General features: G+C 35.2%; 1 protein-coding gene across 1 annotated transcript in view; it reads right to left on the reverse strand.

Moving 5' to 3' along the window:
• Positions 1 to 326: 326 nt before the first annotated feature.
• The window catches only part of LOC131572564 (cilia- and flagella-associated protein 54-like), a 101,538-nt gene continuing 86,120 nt past the window's right edge, over positions 327 to 15,744 (reverse strand). The window contains 9 exon segments of the mRNA XM_058825814.1: positions 327 to 446; positions 3,014 to 3,091; positions 4,461 to 4,647; positions 5,448 to 5,554; positions 6,772 to 6,954; positions 10,897 to 11,090; positions 12,299 to 12,496; positions 14,564 to 14,705; positions 15,192 to 15,281. Of these exon segments, the coding sequence (XP_058681797.1) occupies positions 327 to 446; positions 3,014 to 3,091; positions 4,461 to 4,647; positions 5,448 to 5,554; positions 6,772 to 6,954; positions 10,897 to 11,090; positions 12,299 to 12,496; positions 14,564 to 14,705; positions 15,192 to 15,281 (1,299 nt within the window).

Raw genomic sequence — 15,744 nt, forward strand, 5'->3', positions numbered from 1 at the left:
AGAATACAACTTCAGGAGAAAAAGGAATATCTAGTAGCAGGAGCTAGAAGGCTACAAACCTTTTCAGCTTTTCTAAATAAGAAATTATTGAAAATCTAGAAAATCTTATAAAAAATACTTATAAAATATTAAATTCCTAAAAATTATTTTAATTTTAAAAACTATTAATGCTCAAATAATTAGAAATAAGCTAAAAGTGAAAATTATGAAACATAACAGGAACCAAATCCTGGTGTGATTAATGAAGTTGTTTCATTAACAGCAGAACTTAAGTCTAGGTCTGTAGCATTCAGCTAATAACTGATTAAGTTATTGCAAAATCGCATTTAGTGAAGCAGAGAAATGAGCCAATCCAAAAGATTTGCTTCAGTTACTATACATCCATTGGCAAGATCAAACATATCTTCCAAATTTGTTATTGATTGCAAAGTAACATCAAATGGGATCTGAAAAAAAAAACAAACAAATGAGTAACTTTATTAAGCTTAGAGGTACCTAAAAGTAGATATATACCAACATACTGATATATATATATATATATATATACACACATATATACCGATATATATACACATATATACCAGTAGTTCCATATAAAGCCAGATTACTGAACTGCAATCAATAGGTAAGTTAGAAATATTTATTGCCTTGGTATAAATTTGTGGTTAATGACATCTCTGGCAGGAAACTAGTAAAACACGATTCAAGGGAGGAAACCTTTACGAACAGTCTTGCTCACAAAGTTTATCGTGATCATCTGTAGGTAAAATGAAGAGCAAGCAAGAAAGGCTCTTCCGAAGATGAGAAATTGAAGGAATTGAGGTAACAGTAAAAGGTCAAATAAAGGGCAATGTAAACTGGTTTGAGCGTCCACTGAACACGGAAAACTATTTAACTGATTTAGGTATCCACAAAAAAAACTGAAAGAAGAGACGCTTGGAACAAGCTACCTAGGGAAGTTAATTTTTAATGCAATTATTTTATTTATAAATTTACTTCTCAGATTTAAGATTGCAGCTTCCAAACTACACTTTATCTCCCTCAAGGACATAGCTATTCATTAAATAGCATTAAAAACATGCAGGCTAATCCTTTTTTATTCTTAAAACAAGAAGAGTCAAATAATTTTAAATGAATAATTCAATGAAAATGCACATTTTCCATTTATAAATATAGTTCAGGGCTGAATCAAAACCACTGTAAGACACACAGACAGAAAAAACAGTATCAAAGAAGAGAAAGTGGAAACACGATAGACGTGTGACAGCTCATACAATGAGAAAACAAAGACCACAAATTAGAACTGACTTTGTCCAATTAATTCACCAGAAGATGAGCAACAGAGAAGTGTTTTGTGGGGGGGAAATGGTGAAAAACTACATATAAGAAATGTATCTGCTGCCTTCTCCAGCATGCTTGACAACAAATTAATGTACTGTTGTTCTGTGGTGTACATAGTCCCTCCCTGAGCTTTCTATCTCTGCCTGAGACAGGGTAATGCACACACATACAACTTATATGAAAGTTTGGAAATGCTACTTTGACATATGTTATACATAATGAAGTGCTAAGCACCCTACAAGTTCTATTGGCTTCAGAGGAGAACGAAGATACTTAGCATCTTAAAGGATTAGGCTTCAGCTGCTCAACCAAAACTACCATATCTCAAAGCATCTTAGTTTGAAGTTTGTATTTGAAACTTCCTGATAAAAAGCTTTGTGATGTTCCACCCATTGAAACATTTTAGTTTGCTGTGGAATTTAGAGAGAATAAAACAATGCAGTAAACATCACATTCGTATTATGAGATGTTCTATGATGTTCTAATAGAAGAACACCACTAAATCTGCTCCCTCATTTCCATCATAGATCCACAAATAGAAGCAGACAAGGTGAAAGGAATCCACGAGAATTTAAGCAGTCCAGGAAGTTTCTATGATTCTTTGAAAAAGTTTGTCTGTATTTTTCCCTAGGAATCTATCAAATCTTGCTACCACGGAAGACACTTCAGTGGGACTCTGAAAAGAAGGGATGTGGGTGTATTCTGATGCATTGCTAAAGCCACATTAAGTGACATGAAGGCCTGGGCATCATTTGAGAGAGAACTTCAGGATGGGTAACGAGGAGTGGCAAGAATGGAGCAATGTGTATCAAAGGGAAGTGCATACTGGACTGCAGGATGCACAGAACAGCACGACAGATTCTCTCTTCTGCCGGCACTAGCCCAACTGTTCTCAGATAAAACTCAGATTCTGTTCTGATAGGAAGAGCTCTCTGACTGACAGGGAGAGTACAGTGGATGCCTTTTCCATTATCATTGCATTGTGAATAATAATGGCAAGATATTTGAGGATTAGTTGAGGGAGTGATATGTTACAGTGGATTCCAGAATTTCCGTGGAGTCTCTTGAGTCTGGCAGCTGTGGTCCTTTCCTGATGTCCCCAAGTGGCTGAGAACATTGAACAGCACCCACCATGGGCCAGTTCTCACAGTCTTCTCTGGGATACTGACTGCACTGGGTAACAGGATGAATAAGATGTTTTGTCCAACAGTATGGACAAAAAATGGTATGCTATCTCTCAAAACATGTCATGAGCAAGGCAGAGAAAGCTAAAGAAAATGGAATAATCAAGCCTGAATAACTGTAAAAAAGCAATAATGGAAAGAAATTGCATTTGGCAATTGCATCATGGAAATTCACTGGAGCCTGTGTAAATAATGACCAGAGAGTAGTGGATAATCTGTATTAACCATTGTGAGCAAAAATCCCCTTTTAATACATTTTTACGGGTATGAAAAGTTGATTCTAATGAACAGTGAAGATATTCACAGTTTGTAATCATGCACATTTGGATTTTATTTTTAAAGATAATAAAATAAAACCAAAACAGAAAGTCCAACAATGAGAAAAAAAATGGGAAGATGCTTAGTGGTATAATCCATGTTTCAGTTTAATTGATTTAAATTGTTTTATTTTAGAAAGCAGATTTTTACTCTTAATAAGAACAACATACCTCAGTTAATGGAGAGGACTGGGCTGGAATAACAGACAGCAGTGCTTTGACTTCAGATAAACACCTTTTAACTATTTCCTAATGGTATAAAACAAGAAAAAACTTGTACTATCTGTGTAGTACAAACATATGCTGTACTATCAGTCTCCTCTGATAAACTAACAGATGGCTCAGCCTTACAAAATTTTTCAGAATTTTCAAGTTTTAGGTTATTCCAATTGAATTTACAGCAAAATGAATCTTAGCTGATGAATATAATTTTTCTGCAACACAAATAGTTGTATTTCCTGTACAAACATAATGGCCAAATCTTGCAATTTCTACTGAGGCAAAATTGCTCCTGGTTCAGGTTTTAAATCCAGTGACTGAGCATACTTTTGCTATGTGTTTACTGAAGATATGATAAACAAACACCCTGACAAGATGATATTTATACATGTATAATGCATGGCACGTTAATCTTATTAGTATTCTAAACATTGTTTTACCAATTACTGACATATATTAATGAAAGTTTGAGCAAACACCTTCAGGTAATCAGAAACACCCACTAAAGGACAGCTCTATCTACCCTTGTGAAAACAGTGATTGGCCAAAATATCATTTGTTCTCCAAGCTGGTCAAAATACAGCCTCGTAATAATGGCACAGTGCACAATTGTCACTGTTTCACAGCATCCATCAGACAAAATGACAGCCTCTACATCATTAATCATTTCACATAATAGATATAAAGAGAATCCTGTCACATGATAAATGTCTCCCACTTTGAAAATAAACGTCTATTTTGCCTTGGCATTTATCAAGCCGCACTTATGCTGCGGCAACATTCTATTCCAATGACATTATCTCAAACAGAGCACATGGAAAATTCTGAAATTACCTTTTGTGTGTGTGTGTGTGTGTGTATGTGGGGAGAGTTACTTGGCTTGTGGACCATATTCAGCCTTGCTAATAAAAAAAAAAAAGAGGAAGATGGCACAGAGAAAATGAAAATAAATTCAGTTCCAATTTTAGTCATCTCTCAATAACGTTATTAGAAGGTTCTTATTTGAGAAACCACCACTGCCCATTTTACATTGAAGATGTGCAACTGATGTTTAAAAAACACTTTTGGGTTGATCACCAAGCTGATTTAACACACTGCCAAGGATTTTCAGATGTAGATTACTATAAATTAGGTATCAGTTTCCTAGTCTATGTACCTGAAGAGGTAGCCTGTATTTTCAAGTAGAAGGTTGAAAATGCCTGGGTTTTTTCCCTAAAGTGACAAGCAATATATTAGGAAAAGTTAAATATTAAATAGAGAGTGAAAGTATTTCAACTTTTCTTTAAAGAGGTGAGGGAAGCTTAATGTCTGCCTTCCAAGTTGCCTGTCATTTACTTCCCCAAAAAAGACATCTTAAATCAAGTCTAACATATATAAAAGCCAAACTATTCTCACTTACTTCTGTTTTTTCATCAAGATGCACTTGCACATCACTCACTCTGTGTTTATCTGAAAGACTTATTTTCCAAGTTTCACTTTGCGTAAGAAAACTTGTTGGTACTGAAGTTGAAAAGCTCTTAGAACCTTGCATCATTATTTCAACTTGCTCCTTCAGATCAGTCAATTTCTCCCTTAAAGAAATAATTCTAAAAGAAGACAGTGTTTTTCATTATTATTGGTATAAAACAACAATATTTGTTGTTTCCAGGTTATAATTAGGCTGATCTAGCTTTTATTACATATTGATTAGGTTCTACATTTTCTTTAATGTCAAGATTGATCTCCTAATTTTACAAAAACAAGCTTTCCATTTAATAAAGTGGAGATATAGAATGCATTAGCTTTTTACATGAAAAACTGGAAGAATTATTTTAGGAATGTCTCTCTAAGTAAAGTTTTTTTCATCCAACCAGCACAAGGGTGGCAGAGGCTGCCCATTATTTCTTCTCATCAACCCACTACGCAGTTCCAAAAATGTTAAGACAAGATGAATGACAAGGAAGAAATAATGAAAAATGCCATAGGATGTAAAATTCAGGTCAGTATGGTGCTACAACTGAGAAAAATTCTTGCATTCTCAGGGTTGTAATATGGGATGGAGAAAGCAGGTGATCCACTGAGAGAATGGGAATAACTGCTGGGAGTGCTTCTTATAGCTGCTACATTGCTATGCCAGTGTAATATGATTAGCATGTGTTACTTGGTTCTTTAAGAATCAAAACTAAAATGCTAATGAATGAATTGAAAAAGCAACTGTTTGGATGGGTTTAACACTGTGTACAACATTTTACAGGTTTTACAGTCAAAAATCTTTGAAAAGAAAAAATGAATGCTTTTAAAGATTTACAGCTCTTTGATATTTTGCACTTTACTTTCTCTCATCCTAAATGGCTGATTGATCTTTAATACAGCATGAAATAACAGGACAGAGTCAGTGATTATTTACCTAGCCAATGGAATCCACAAGTGGCCTGAAAACACAGACGTTGGAGTAAAAACCGTCATTTCGCTGATCTTGATAGGGTTTATGTTATAAGCATAAAGCAACAAAACCTATAAAAGAGACAGAATGAGTAAACTGTAATGCAGTAGACCTGAGCTATTTCAGTGATACAAGATACAATAAATATCAAATATAATGTACTGATGAAGCCTTAGATAACTGGCCTTCGAAAAAGAGAGGAGTGTGGCTTCATATGAATTTGTTCTCCACTCAGTTTTTATAGGCTTTAAATCAATTTAATTAATTAAATTGAATATAATTACTATGGGTTTGAAAATTAGGTATACCCTATGGTGCCACTTTGAAAATCCCAGCATTGTCCTGATCCCCATCAATCATATGCATGGCTGTCATCATGCTATGTTTAAATCCATGAAGTGTGCATAACTCACCAATCTAATAAAGCCATATCATTATAAGAAAATTAAATAGAATATTCTCATCTTTCACTGCAATAATTTACTAGTGCAGTTGAAAATATGATTCCTAAGGGTAGCTGAGTATTTTGACTATATAGAAAATGTCAAGAATATGGCATTCATACATTATTTGATTTTAAGACTTGTCCCATGTCCTCTACTGATCTGTATGCTAATGCTAAAATAACCTGTAAAACCATATTAAAAGGTACATTATTTACATTAATTTCACAGAGCTTCTATCAGTTTCCTAATAAAGATAAATGGTTCCAACAGAAATTTAGAAACAGATCTGCTATGCCAAAAAGTTTGAGATCATGGATTTTTATTGCTGTAGCAGAAATTTTACCTATATGTTGTTCCCTTGTGTGAAAATAAAACAAATTCCTTGTCATAGTCTCTGGCATTCCTGCAACCCTCCCATCTCTTTCATTTTTCATGTTCAGTCTGATCTTTTAGGAAAGTGAGGCTTATAAAATCTCATTTTCCCTGTACATGTGTATCTTTGCTTTTCCAAGAGTCTCCCACCAAACTATTATTCAAATGTATCGGTCAGGTCTACCCAAACTTAGAGTGGAGATCTTAAAGACTTCAGGGATTTACAACAGGGATGAATACAGTATGGCTTGGAAGCTCTATATGGGCAAAAAAAAGGTGGAGTTTTGGCCTGCCAACAAAAAACTGACAGGGCATTCTGTTTTTCTAAAGAGCAGGTTTGTAGCAGAGTAAATAAATTCTTCCTACCAGTTAATTTGATTAAAAAGCTGGTAACTCACAACACAAATATCCATTGGAAATGAGACTTAATTTGCTCCACTACCTAAGGAACTGCTTTGCTCTAGTTATACCTTAGTTTCTGTATGGTTTGATGGCTTTGCCACAGAAGGAATATACCACTGAATGTAAATTTCCTTATCCAAAGCATTTGTTGCTCTACTCTCTGTCCGCTTATCTTCTGTGGCGACAGAAACTGGAGAAGCTACTCTCACATGTGACACTAATGATGCAATTTCAGTAATATCAAGAGACATCTGAAACACAAAATAAAGGTTTAAATTATATTTTCTGTGGTGAGACAGGAAAAATCTGTTATAATCAAGTGTCTACTGGAATTGGTATGACTTTCATTCCAGCATAAATAGATGTTTATTTAGGTAAATGGGTAGTTTTTAAAACTGTCCTTTTTACCAAGTTAAGACTTTTCAAAGCTCATGTGATGACACTTTTCTAAAGGTAATACAAAGGGTCTGTAGTCTGACTTAGAGACACCCACAGTCACAATGATTGTTGCCTTTGACTTCAAATCATTATGGCATTGTGGGTTTGGCTCAAAGCTAGTATTTGGCACACTGACGATACAAAATTTAGTGATGAAAAAGTAATTTGTGAAGCATACATATTGATAATTAAAATAGGATTCTGAATGTTAGACTAATGCTTTATTTATGTTTACCTATCTGTTTTCTCAGCTGTGCAACTAACAAAGGGTGACACCTGCTGAAAATTAAATCACTTAATTTGTGAGGATTTGTTGTATTTTTATAAAATACATATGGAACATTAGCAGGGCATTCATCAAACAGCTACTGCTGGCTGTCATTCACCAGGAATTAATGCAGGAATACTGTCAGTCAACATTCATTCATGAACCAAATCTTTTCTTAAAATTGTGAAATATTTGATTTAAAGGCTGAACAGTAACACACCATCTCTGTTTTTTAAATTATAACATAGATCTATCTGCAAAGAAGACTGGCCAGTCACATTTTCAGGTAATGTGGAAACTATTTGGAAAGGTCCTAATGTCTCCATCATTGATTCAAAAATGTGGACACTAAAAACAGCTCTCTGGGGAGTTAGTTCTTTTCAAATTTTGAATGTCCACGGCAGAAAAAATGGAGAATTTTTACCTACATTCTCTACAGAAAAGTCAGCGTATGACAACTACAGGGCAGTAAATCCAAGTGAACAGAAGATGGACTTTTCACAATAACCTAATTTTATGCCATTAAGCCATGAAACTTTAGTAGAAGTGAAAGTAATGATGAATCCAGGCATGTGGAAGTCATAAATTGGAACGCGTGGATGTGCTTCAGTGGCCATAACCCATGGTAAGCCATGGGGTGTGCATGGAAGATCCACCTTCTACAGCCCTCTTCCAATTCAGTAATGAATCACCCAACTATCCTGCAAGCATGGACTGCGAACAAAACTAGGAGAAAACACATATATGGACATGGGAAGAACCTAATTTATGATGTGCCCCTGAACTAGAGCTCTTAAAATCCCATTTTATGCTATATATTTCTTTCTTAAATGTGTGTTATGTTTGTTTTTTTTTACTGAACTGCACCCTTTGGATTTCTATTCATATTGAATCTTTTTGAAGAAGGACATTACAATGGCTGTTGTCCAACTGGTGGGTTGCTGAATATCATACATAAAACATTTGTCTATTCAACTTTCTCAAAAATCTGAAAACAATCTGTTTTAGTTAAGTATTTCCAGTCCTACTTACTATCATGGAGCAGAACAAAAAACAAGCACGAAAAATGTAACAGGGCTCAGAATTTTAATTATAGACCTAATGTAATTTGGATTCTTTGGTCAGCAGACCTGAAAAAACCTTCAAGAGTCAAAAATAGAACACAGAGATAGATGTAAGTGAAACAACTTCATACATAAAAATAATTCTTTCAAAAGGTTTGTCTATTTGTACTGTTAAAACTCACAGTAATAAATTACAGTTACATTTTTAAAATAACATCTGTAACCTTCTGGATAGTTAAAGCTTCTAGAAATGTTGTGATAAAAATCAATGAATCTTAGAATTAAAAAAAGTAAGAGTTTTATGCTTGTTAGCTGTCTACAACAGTGAAGTTAACACATGATTATGCAGCTTGTACCCGTCATGAACATGACAGTGAGCTCTGAAGCTTATTATTCTAGGATACTGTAATACTAATTATGTCAAAAAAAGAGCAGACAGTAAAATAATTTTTGATATATGATGGCTGTTATAAATGTCACACACTATATATTTACAATTTATTCAGTGGCACAGTCAGCTCTTTGTTGGGAAATGAGTAATGATATGCTGTCCAACACTGTAGAAAGTTCACCAACTCTAGACAAGCTACTTTCACAGAAGTATTTTTATTCATTGTTATAACATACCAAGTTCTCCCTCCTCAAGGCTCCCCTGTCTCCATTTAATACTGAATAAAATAACTAAAAAATAAGCCACAGTGATCTTTTGTCACAGCAGACCGCATGTTAGAGATAGAAATGAGAGAAGAGACACACTCTTACTCATGCAACATGAAAAGATCCCTGTTTATTCTTCCTCACGACTCAGCCATCCTGACACCAACTCCAGCAGACTCGGCCCACAGCAAGCCCCCACTGTAGGCTTCCCTTGCAGACTCTGTCTGACCTCACAGCAGCAATTGTCTCTCCCGTTTGGTCGGTCCTTCCTCTGGATCATACCTCATCTGGTCTGTCCTTCAGTTCCTCCCCTGACCAGCCAACCTACCCTTTTATCACACTCATCCTTATTGGATATAGCTGTGATTCATCAGGGGTAAGGTTGCCTGTAATCCCTTCTGCTACAATTCCCCTTTTCTTTTAATTACAAAGACACATTTAAACAGACACATGCACATGTTCCACTTGAGACTAAGAGTTATGCAAATGTTTAAATACATGTATTTAATAATTTAATAATTATATAATTATTATATTATATTTAATACAGTCAAACTACTCCATCTCCAGCACCTGGCCTGGTTCACCCCTTGCCAGTCAACCTGGTGTCCCACAGCCCCCTGTGGGTCACCATATTGATGATTCCACCTCTCGGAGCTCCAGCGGCCCTGAGGCGGCGGGTCTGGGTCAGAGCCATATGTGCCGCTCCCGCTCTGGCGCTGGGGGCAGGAACATGGAGAACCACACCGTGCACCCCGGCCACGCTACCAAGGTTGCAAATCCCATTGGAAATGCCCCCAAACATGTCCCTGTATCCCGGCACTCAGCCCACAGCCGGTTACTGACCAGAGGCACTAGAGCACTCTCTGTCCTGCAAACTTTGCCCAGTAAGTTCTTGTGCAATCCAAAAACATCTGTACTGTCAACCCAAAAACTGTCCAACAACCAACCCAGACTGCCCCAGCAGGCAACTGTGAGACCTCAGGCTGCAAGCAAGAGCAGTGAAAAATCTCACCAGGCTGCAGGACCTGCAGAAAACCCTGAAACAGAAAGCACCTCTAAACAGAAAACCAAAGAGACCAAAAAGAAAAGAGACTAAAAAAAGGCAATGATCTCTTGATGATTTTTAAAGTGGTCATCCTCCAGGGAAAGGAAAATTTGGGTAAGTGTACCTGGCACTTGAAAAACAAAACAAATTTATTCTTGCACTGAAAGTGCTCTTTAAAACACAGTTTGAGGAAGCTGGTGCAGAACATCAACCACAAAGTGTTAGGCACCCTAACATTCTCAGATTATATGGCTACTTCCATGAAGTGACAAGAGTCCACCTGATCCTCATGCACTTTGTAGAGAAGTCTACAGGGAATTTCAGAGGCTCACCAAGTTCTGTCCCGGCAGACCTCACATTTTTGGTATGAAAGATGAAGATCTGCAAGATTTAAAACCTCAGCCCTTACTGAATAACAACCAACTTTATTAACCAATAAAAGCACCTTTTTAAATATAATTCTTTTTAATCTTCTAGAGTCTAAATACACTGGCTATGGGATGAAGATTATTTTTGCTGGAATGAATAACACATGGATATTTGCATTTGTTAACTACGTAATTCACTGCTTGCACAGGATTTTGGTTTTGTACTGATCCTCTGCATAAATAATTTCATACTTCTATAGTGCTCACAGAAATATCACCATTGGAATTATTGAGAATCTGAATGAAATACCAGTATAATATTTTTGAAACATTAGAAAGAACATAAGTACCTCTGAAGAATCACTGTGACTACTGAGTGACATTTCTACCTCACGTAGTTCTTCTGGAAAATTCTCAAGACAACACATTGAATATTCAAACAAATTCTTTTCAAGGAAGGAATGCATTTCTGCTATGCGCAGAACAATTCCTGTGTCAGAAATCAAACCAAGGAGTCCATCTCTTGGAGAAACTGACCCGGGTCCTAGGTTGGGGGAAGTTTTTAAAAGACATTTTTAAAATTACATCATTGTTTTCCATTAAATTGTCACGTTACTACAGCTACTCTATGTTCATAAATTTTGAAACATAATAAAATATGTAAATAGATTCAATATCAAATAAATGCATATCCAACAATTATACTGATTGTCCTTAAATATTACTAGCTTACGTTATTTGTAATTTTCCACCAGTGATCAGACAATGAAACAAACTCCCTCTAGACATTATAAAGTAGTATCAAATGGGAGGTGTAATTTTGAGGTGTAGGTACTTAAATTCAGAGTCTAAGCACCAGTATGTTCACTAGATGCCTAAGCACCCACTAGAATAAACACATATTCAATATAGTCAAAATAAGCTTTAAGAGCTCTTAAGACCCCAGTTTAGACAGCTAGGGGCTGATCAGCTGATTTTCCCCCTAGGCTCCCCAATAGGTAACTAAAGGTGAGATTTACATGCATGTTCCAATACCTACTTGATGATACCTTCCTGTCCTTACAGTTCTGTGGTGAGCCAGAATATTTTCATTTAGTGCTGCAAGGAGAAAACCCAGCCCTCTCTGGAACTGTTATTTTCAGAGTTGCTAGGTTTCTCTCTAAATAACATCTGTATGTACAATGAAGTATTCTTCTCATCTACTGGGTCATCACTTGTATATCTAAAAGCTGGCCATCACATGTAGGTGCAGAGTCTTAAGGCCTTGCAATTAATGGATTCTTACTCTGTTTGAAAGGCCCTATCTATTACCATGTTCTGTTTACAGTGAATGAATCTATGCATGCAAATCACATCTGGGGTTTCAGTCAAAACACAATCAATAATGCTCAGCCTTCCCATTTACCCTACATTCAGGTCTCCAAAATGGAACCTCAAACTGAACAGATTTATTTATGATGTGACTTAAGCTTGATTTTTCTAGAACTTCCAATGTAGTAATAACAATTAAAATTTGAGGGAGTCCTTCCTGTTATTGTGGAGGCTTATGAATAATTATGAAGAAAGGTAATAATATCTTCACTTGCATCATTTGTAAACTGACATAAATCTGGATTTCCATGAAGTTTTTTTTCCATTTATACAATTTAAAGGAACTCAAAATTAGGCTATTTCAGTTGACAGACTTTACACCTGACTCAAGAACAGTATCTGATCTTTAGCAGTGTTCTAGAAGGAAATAAAAATACATACCAGAAAGGTTTGTGTTATAAATTCTTTTTAAATGATTGTAGTAGCGAATTAGGTGAACCCATGTTATTTTATCTTTCTTCTGGCTGGCCTTGGTGACAAGACTTTCTGTTCCTTCACTTTCACTCCGACAGTCTTCTGTGATTTGTTTGTTTTCAGTAGAAGATACTTGAGGAGTTTCAGAGACAACATTGTATCCATCTGCAACTCCAATCAGAGTTCAAGAACACACATTAAGTGGTTGGAATTTAAAGGCTATTTCTGTGTTGTATTGGAATTGACTAATCTGTAACTAGAAGTATAACTTGTGAAACTGCTTCTGTTTTTGATACAAGAAAAATTATTTCTATTCTGCATTAATAGGAGTTGGAATAGTAAATAGCCTTAAAAGTAGTTGAAAATTGTTTCACAGATCATGGGTAGGAACCTTACTAATCCTTGCAAGAAATTCAAAAAGAGTAGAGAGCAAGGTGCATTCTCTCTCTCTGAATTTGAATATAAAACCATTAATTCTGCCCGTTGTTCAATAGGAGATATTTACTAAATGGAAACAATACAAGGAAATCGTCAATCATAACTGTGTCAGCTGAACCTCCCAGTTATGTTGACCCAAACTCAGAAGAGTTAGGTACTCTGAACTATTCATTGTTAGTTTTAATCCTTCGTCCCCTTTAGATATTAAGCACATTTTCAATGAAATATACTCTAAACTGTGAAATAAAACAAAAGATAATATTTTCCTTTGTGTTGCCTAAAAGTTGTACTTATGCAGAAAGAGGAAAAATTTATCAGTACAGATATCACTACATCACTGCTTGTATTCAGTACTGGTTTTTACTGTATTAGTACACAGCTCTTTCAAAAGCACAGTTCTTGAGCTCTGTTTTTCACTCCAAATTGAACAAACATTATGTTATAGTGATTCCTAACAGTAAGCTTTCAGAAAATAATTATAAGTGCTTCTACAAAATCTGAATGTCTCTATTATTCCTGACATTTCACTGTTAATGCCAAGAGTTTCAATGGCCATATTGTCTTATAGATGAAAACTTAAACATGTGTTTCATTAAAAGTTTTATAGAAAATATTTAGTGCGCTATGCTGAGAATTTCCAGTTTTGTGTTTTGGCCTACTATTGCTTTTCTGCATTTTCTATTCTTCTTAGTATTGGCTAACAGAACTATCAGGAGAAACACCTGCTGCATTTGCTAAAAGAAACAATGATCTGTAATTATAAGCAAATGGAGCCAGTACAAAACAATCAGATGGAATGTCTTAGCATACAACACTTGTTTTCATAAACCAATCAAAACACATATGTTTAAACACTGTACAGTAGGCAGACATGGCTCAGCTTTGCCAGCACCTATCAAAAAGAGCAATTCAATCTTTCTCAGTCACTTGTGATAATTGAAATTAAGTCACTGAACCAAAATTGTATCACTAAATTAATGGTTCCTAGTTTAAAAATAAACATTATGATTTTGCCTTAGTGTTTATATAACATCTAGCAGTCATTATCTCAGAATTCCTAGTTTCACTGTTGGATTTCAGTATGGATTTCACTGGCGATTTTTTTTCAGATCAAAAACTTCCATTTCATCAATTCTTTTAGCTAAAAAATAAATGCAGAATTTAGTTACAAACCAGGCAAAGTTCTACCAAGCTAATGGAAGCATATCTAAATAATAATCCATTGGATGAGAAAGACTTCGTAAGAGTTTGAGCTTGTTAGTTTTGGTGGGTTTTTTGTGGTTTTGTTTTTATTGTGTTGGTTGGATTTTTGGGGGATGATGCAGGGAGAGAAGCTATTCAACACTAACATCTCTTTGCAAAACCAAGAGGAAAACAAACTCTCCAAGAGAAAGCTAATATACCTAGGGAAAAAAATCAGTTATAAGTCAAGGTTTGGGGAAAAAAAGAAAAAGAAAAAAAAGCAAAGAAAGCAGTGATGATTGATAGGGAGGCCAATATCTGCTTTATGTGACTGCGGATGTCCTGTAACAAAGGACCATCTGCTTTTCCAAAATTACGGCAGTATGTGCACTCTGTCTTTCTGAAACACAGTATGCAAACAATTAATTTTTCTTAACATATTGAACAACTGCACAGGCTGATATTTAAAGGCCCATGAAGTCTCTACTTAATATTTTGTATTGCTATGCACGATGAGACTTTTGCTTTTACTTTCCAAAACTGATATATAATTTTTCATAAATTAAAGTTAGATATTAATTTTTTTTTATATTACTAGATATAAAGGAATACCAGATATGAAATCTCTGTACGAAGAAAAAAGATCCATAGAAGCAAATTCTGGGATTTTTTTTTTCACTTCATCCTTCATGTGCTTTTCTTTAATTCTCTTCATTCCAATTAACTGCTGAGAAGCAAGCACAGCTTCACTGACCTAAAAATAACATTTATTTTATTTGGGACTCGTTCTCAGAGTAGCAAGATGAGGACAAAAAATTAATTATTAAACATACTATATTTTTAAAAGTTAGGAAAATATTCTATTTCTTGCTCACATAAGGTACACATTCTATCTAAATAAATCGTTACTGCTGACAGCTTAATTACTACACAGTGATTTCAAACCAGACATCCTCATCTGGATGCTACTGATGTTTGCCCACATGTCAAATACACACGCACACATATCAGGCCATGTGCCATTTTACTTGCACTGAATCCAAGTTAAGGTAAACAGAGTCAGATCTGTCCAAGAGAGATTAAATGCATTATTCAGCGTCCATTTTAATTTTATTAAATAAGACCCATGACAGAAATTTCAAGAAACCTTCACTCTTGTTTGTATTGCCTTATTTGCTTGTGTAAGTAGAATAAGATGAAATGTAAGAATAGAAGAATCTCTTCAGGATATTGCACCAACCTGTGCAGCTGCTCTTACTGCAATCCAGGCTTGTACTCTGTAGACTTCTGTTTGCATAGCCTCCTCAGAAGACCGATCTTCAGAAGGGGTCTAAAATTATATACCAGTTCATAATCAGGATTCTAAATATATTAAGGTAAATTATATTCCAAACATAGAAAAAAAGTCCTCCTACTTACAATATTGCAAACATTATTACAAAAAATTACAAAGTAATTGTTTTATTTGAAAGTTGTAAAAATTAGCACTGACTGTAAATCCATGGATTAACTGCTAAAAATGAAAAAAAAATTCCAGAGCATACTAATTGGCTGCTCCTGGAAAAAGTTTCCTCAGAACAGCTTATACTATGGTCACTACTGTATACAGTGCTGCTATCATATTCCATTTTTTTGAATCTTCTTTACCTCTTTTCTCCAATGTTACACATTTTGCTTTCTATCCGTGGCTTGTAGAAACTTGTATTTCTCATGCTGTCATTCATATTTGTATAGAAAAATTGAAATCTGATAAAGTTAGCATTTAAAAATATGTTTGAATGTTTGAATATGTT

The sequence above is a fragment of the Poecile atricapillus genome, chromosome Z (assembly GCF_030490865.1).
Source record: "Poecile atricapillus isolate bPoeAtr1 chromosome Z, bPoeAtr1.hap1, whole genome shotgun sequence".
Lineage (NCBI taxonomy): Eukaryota > Metazoa > Chordata > Aves > Passeriformes > Paridae > Poecile > Poecile atricapillus.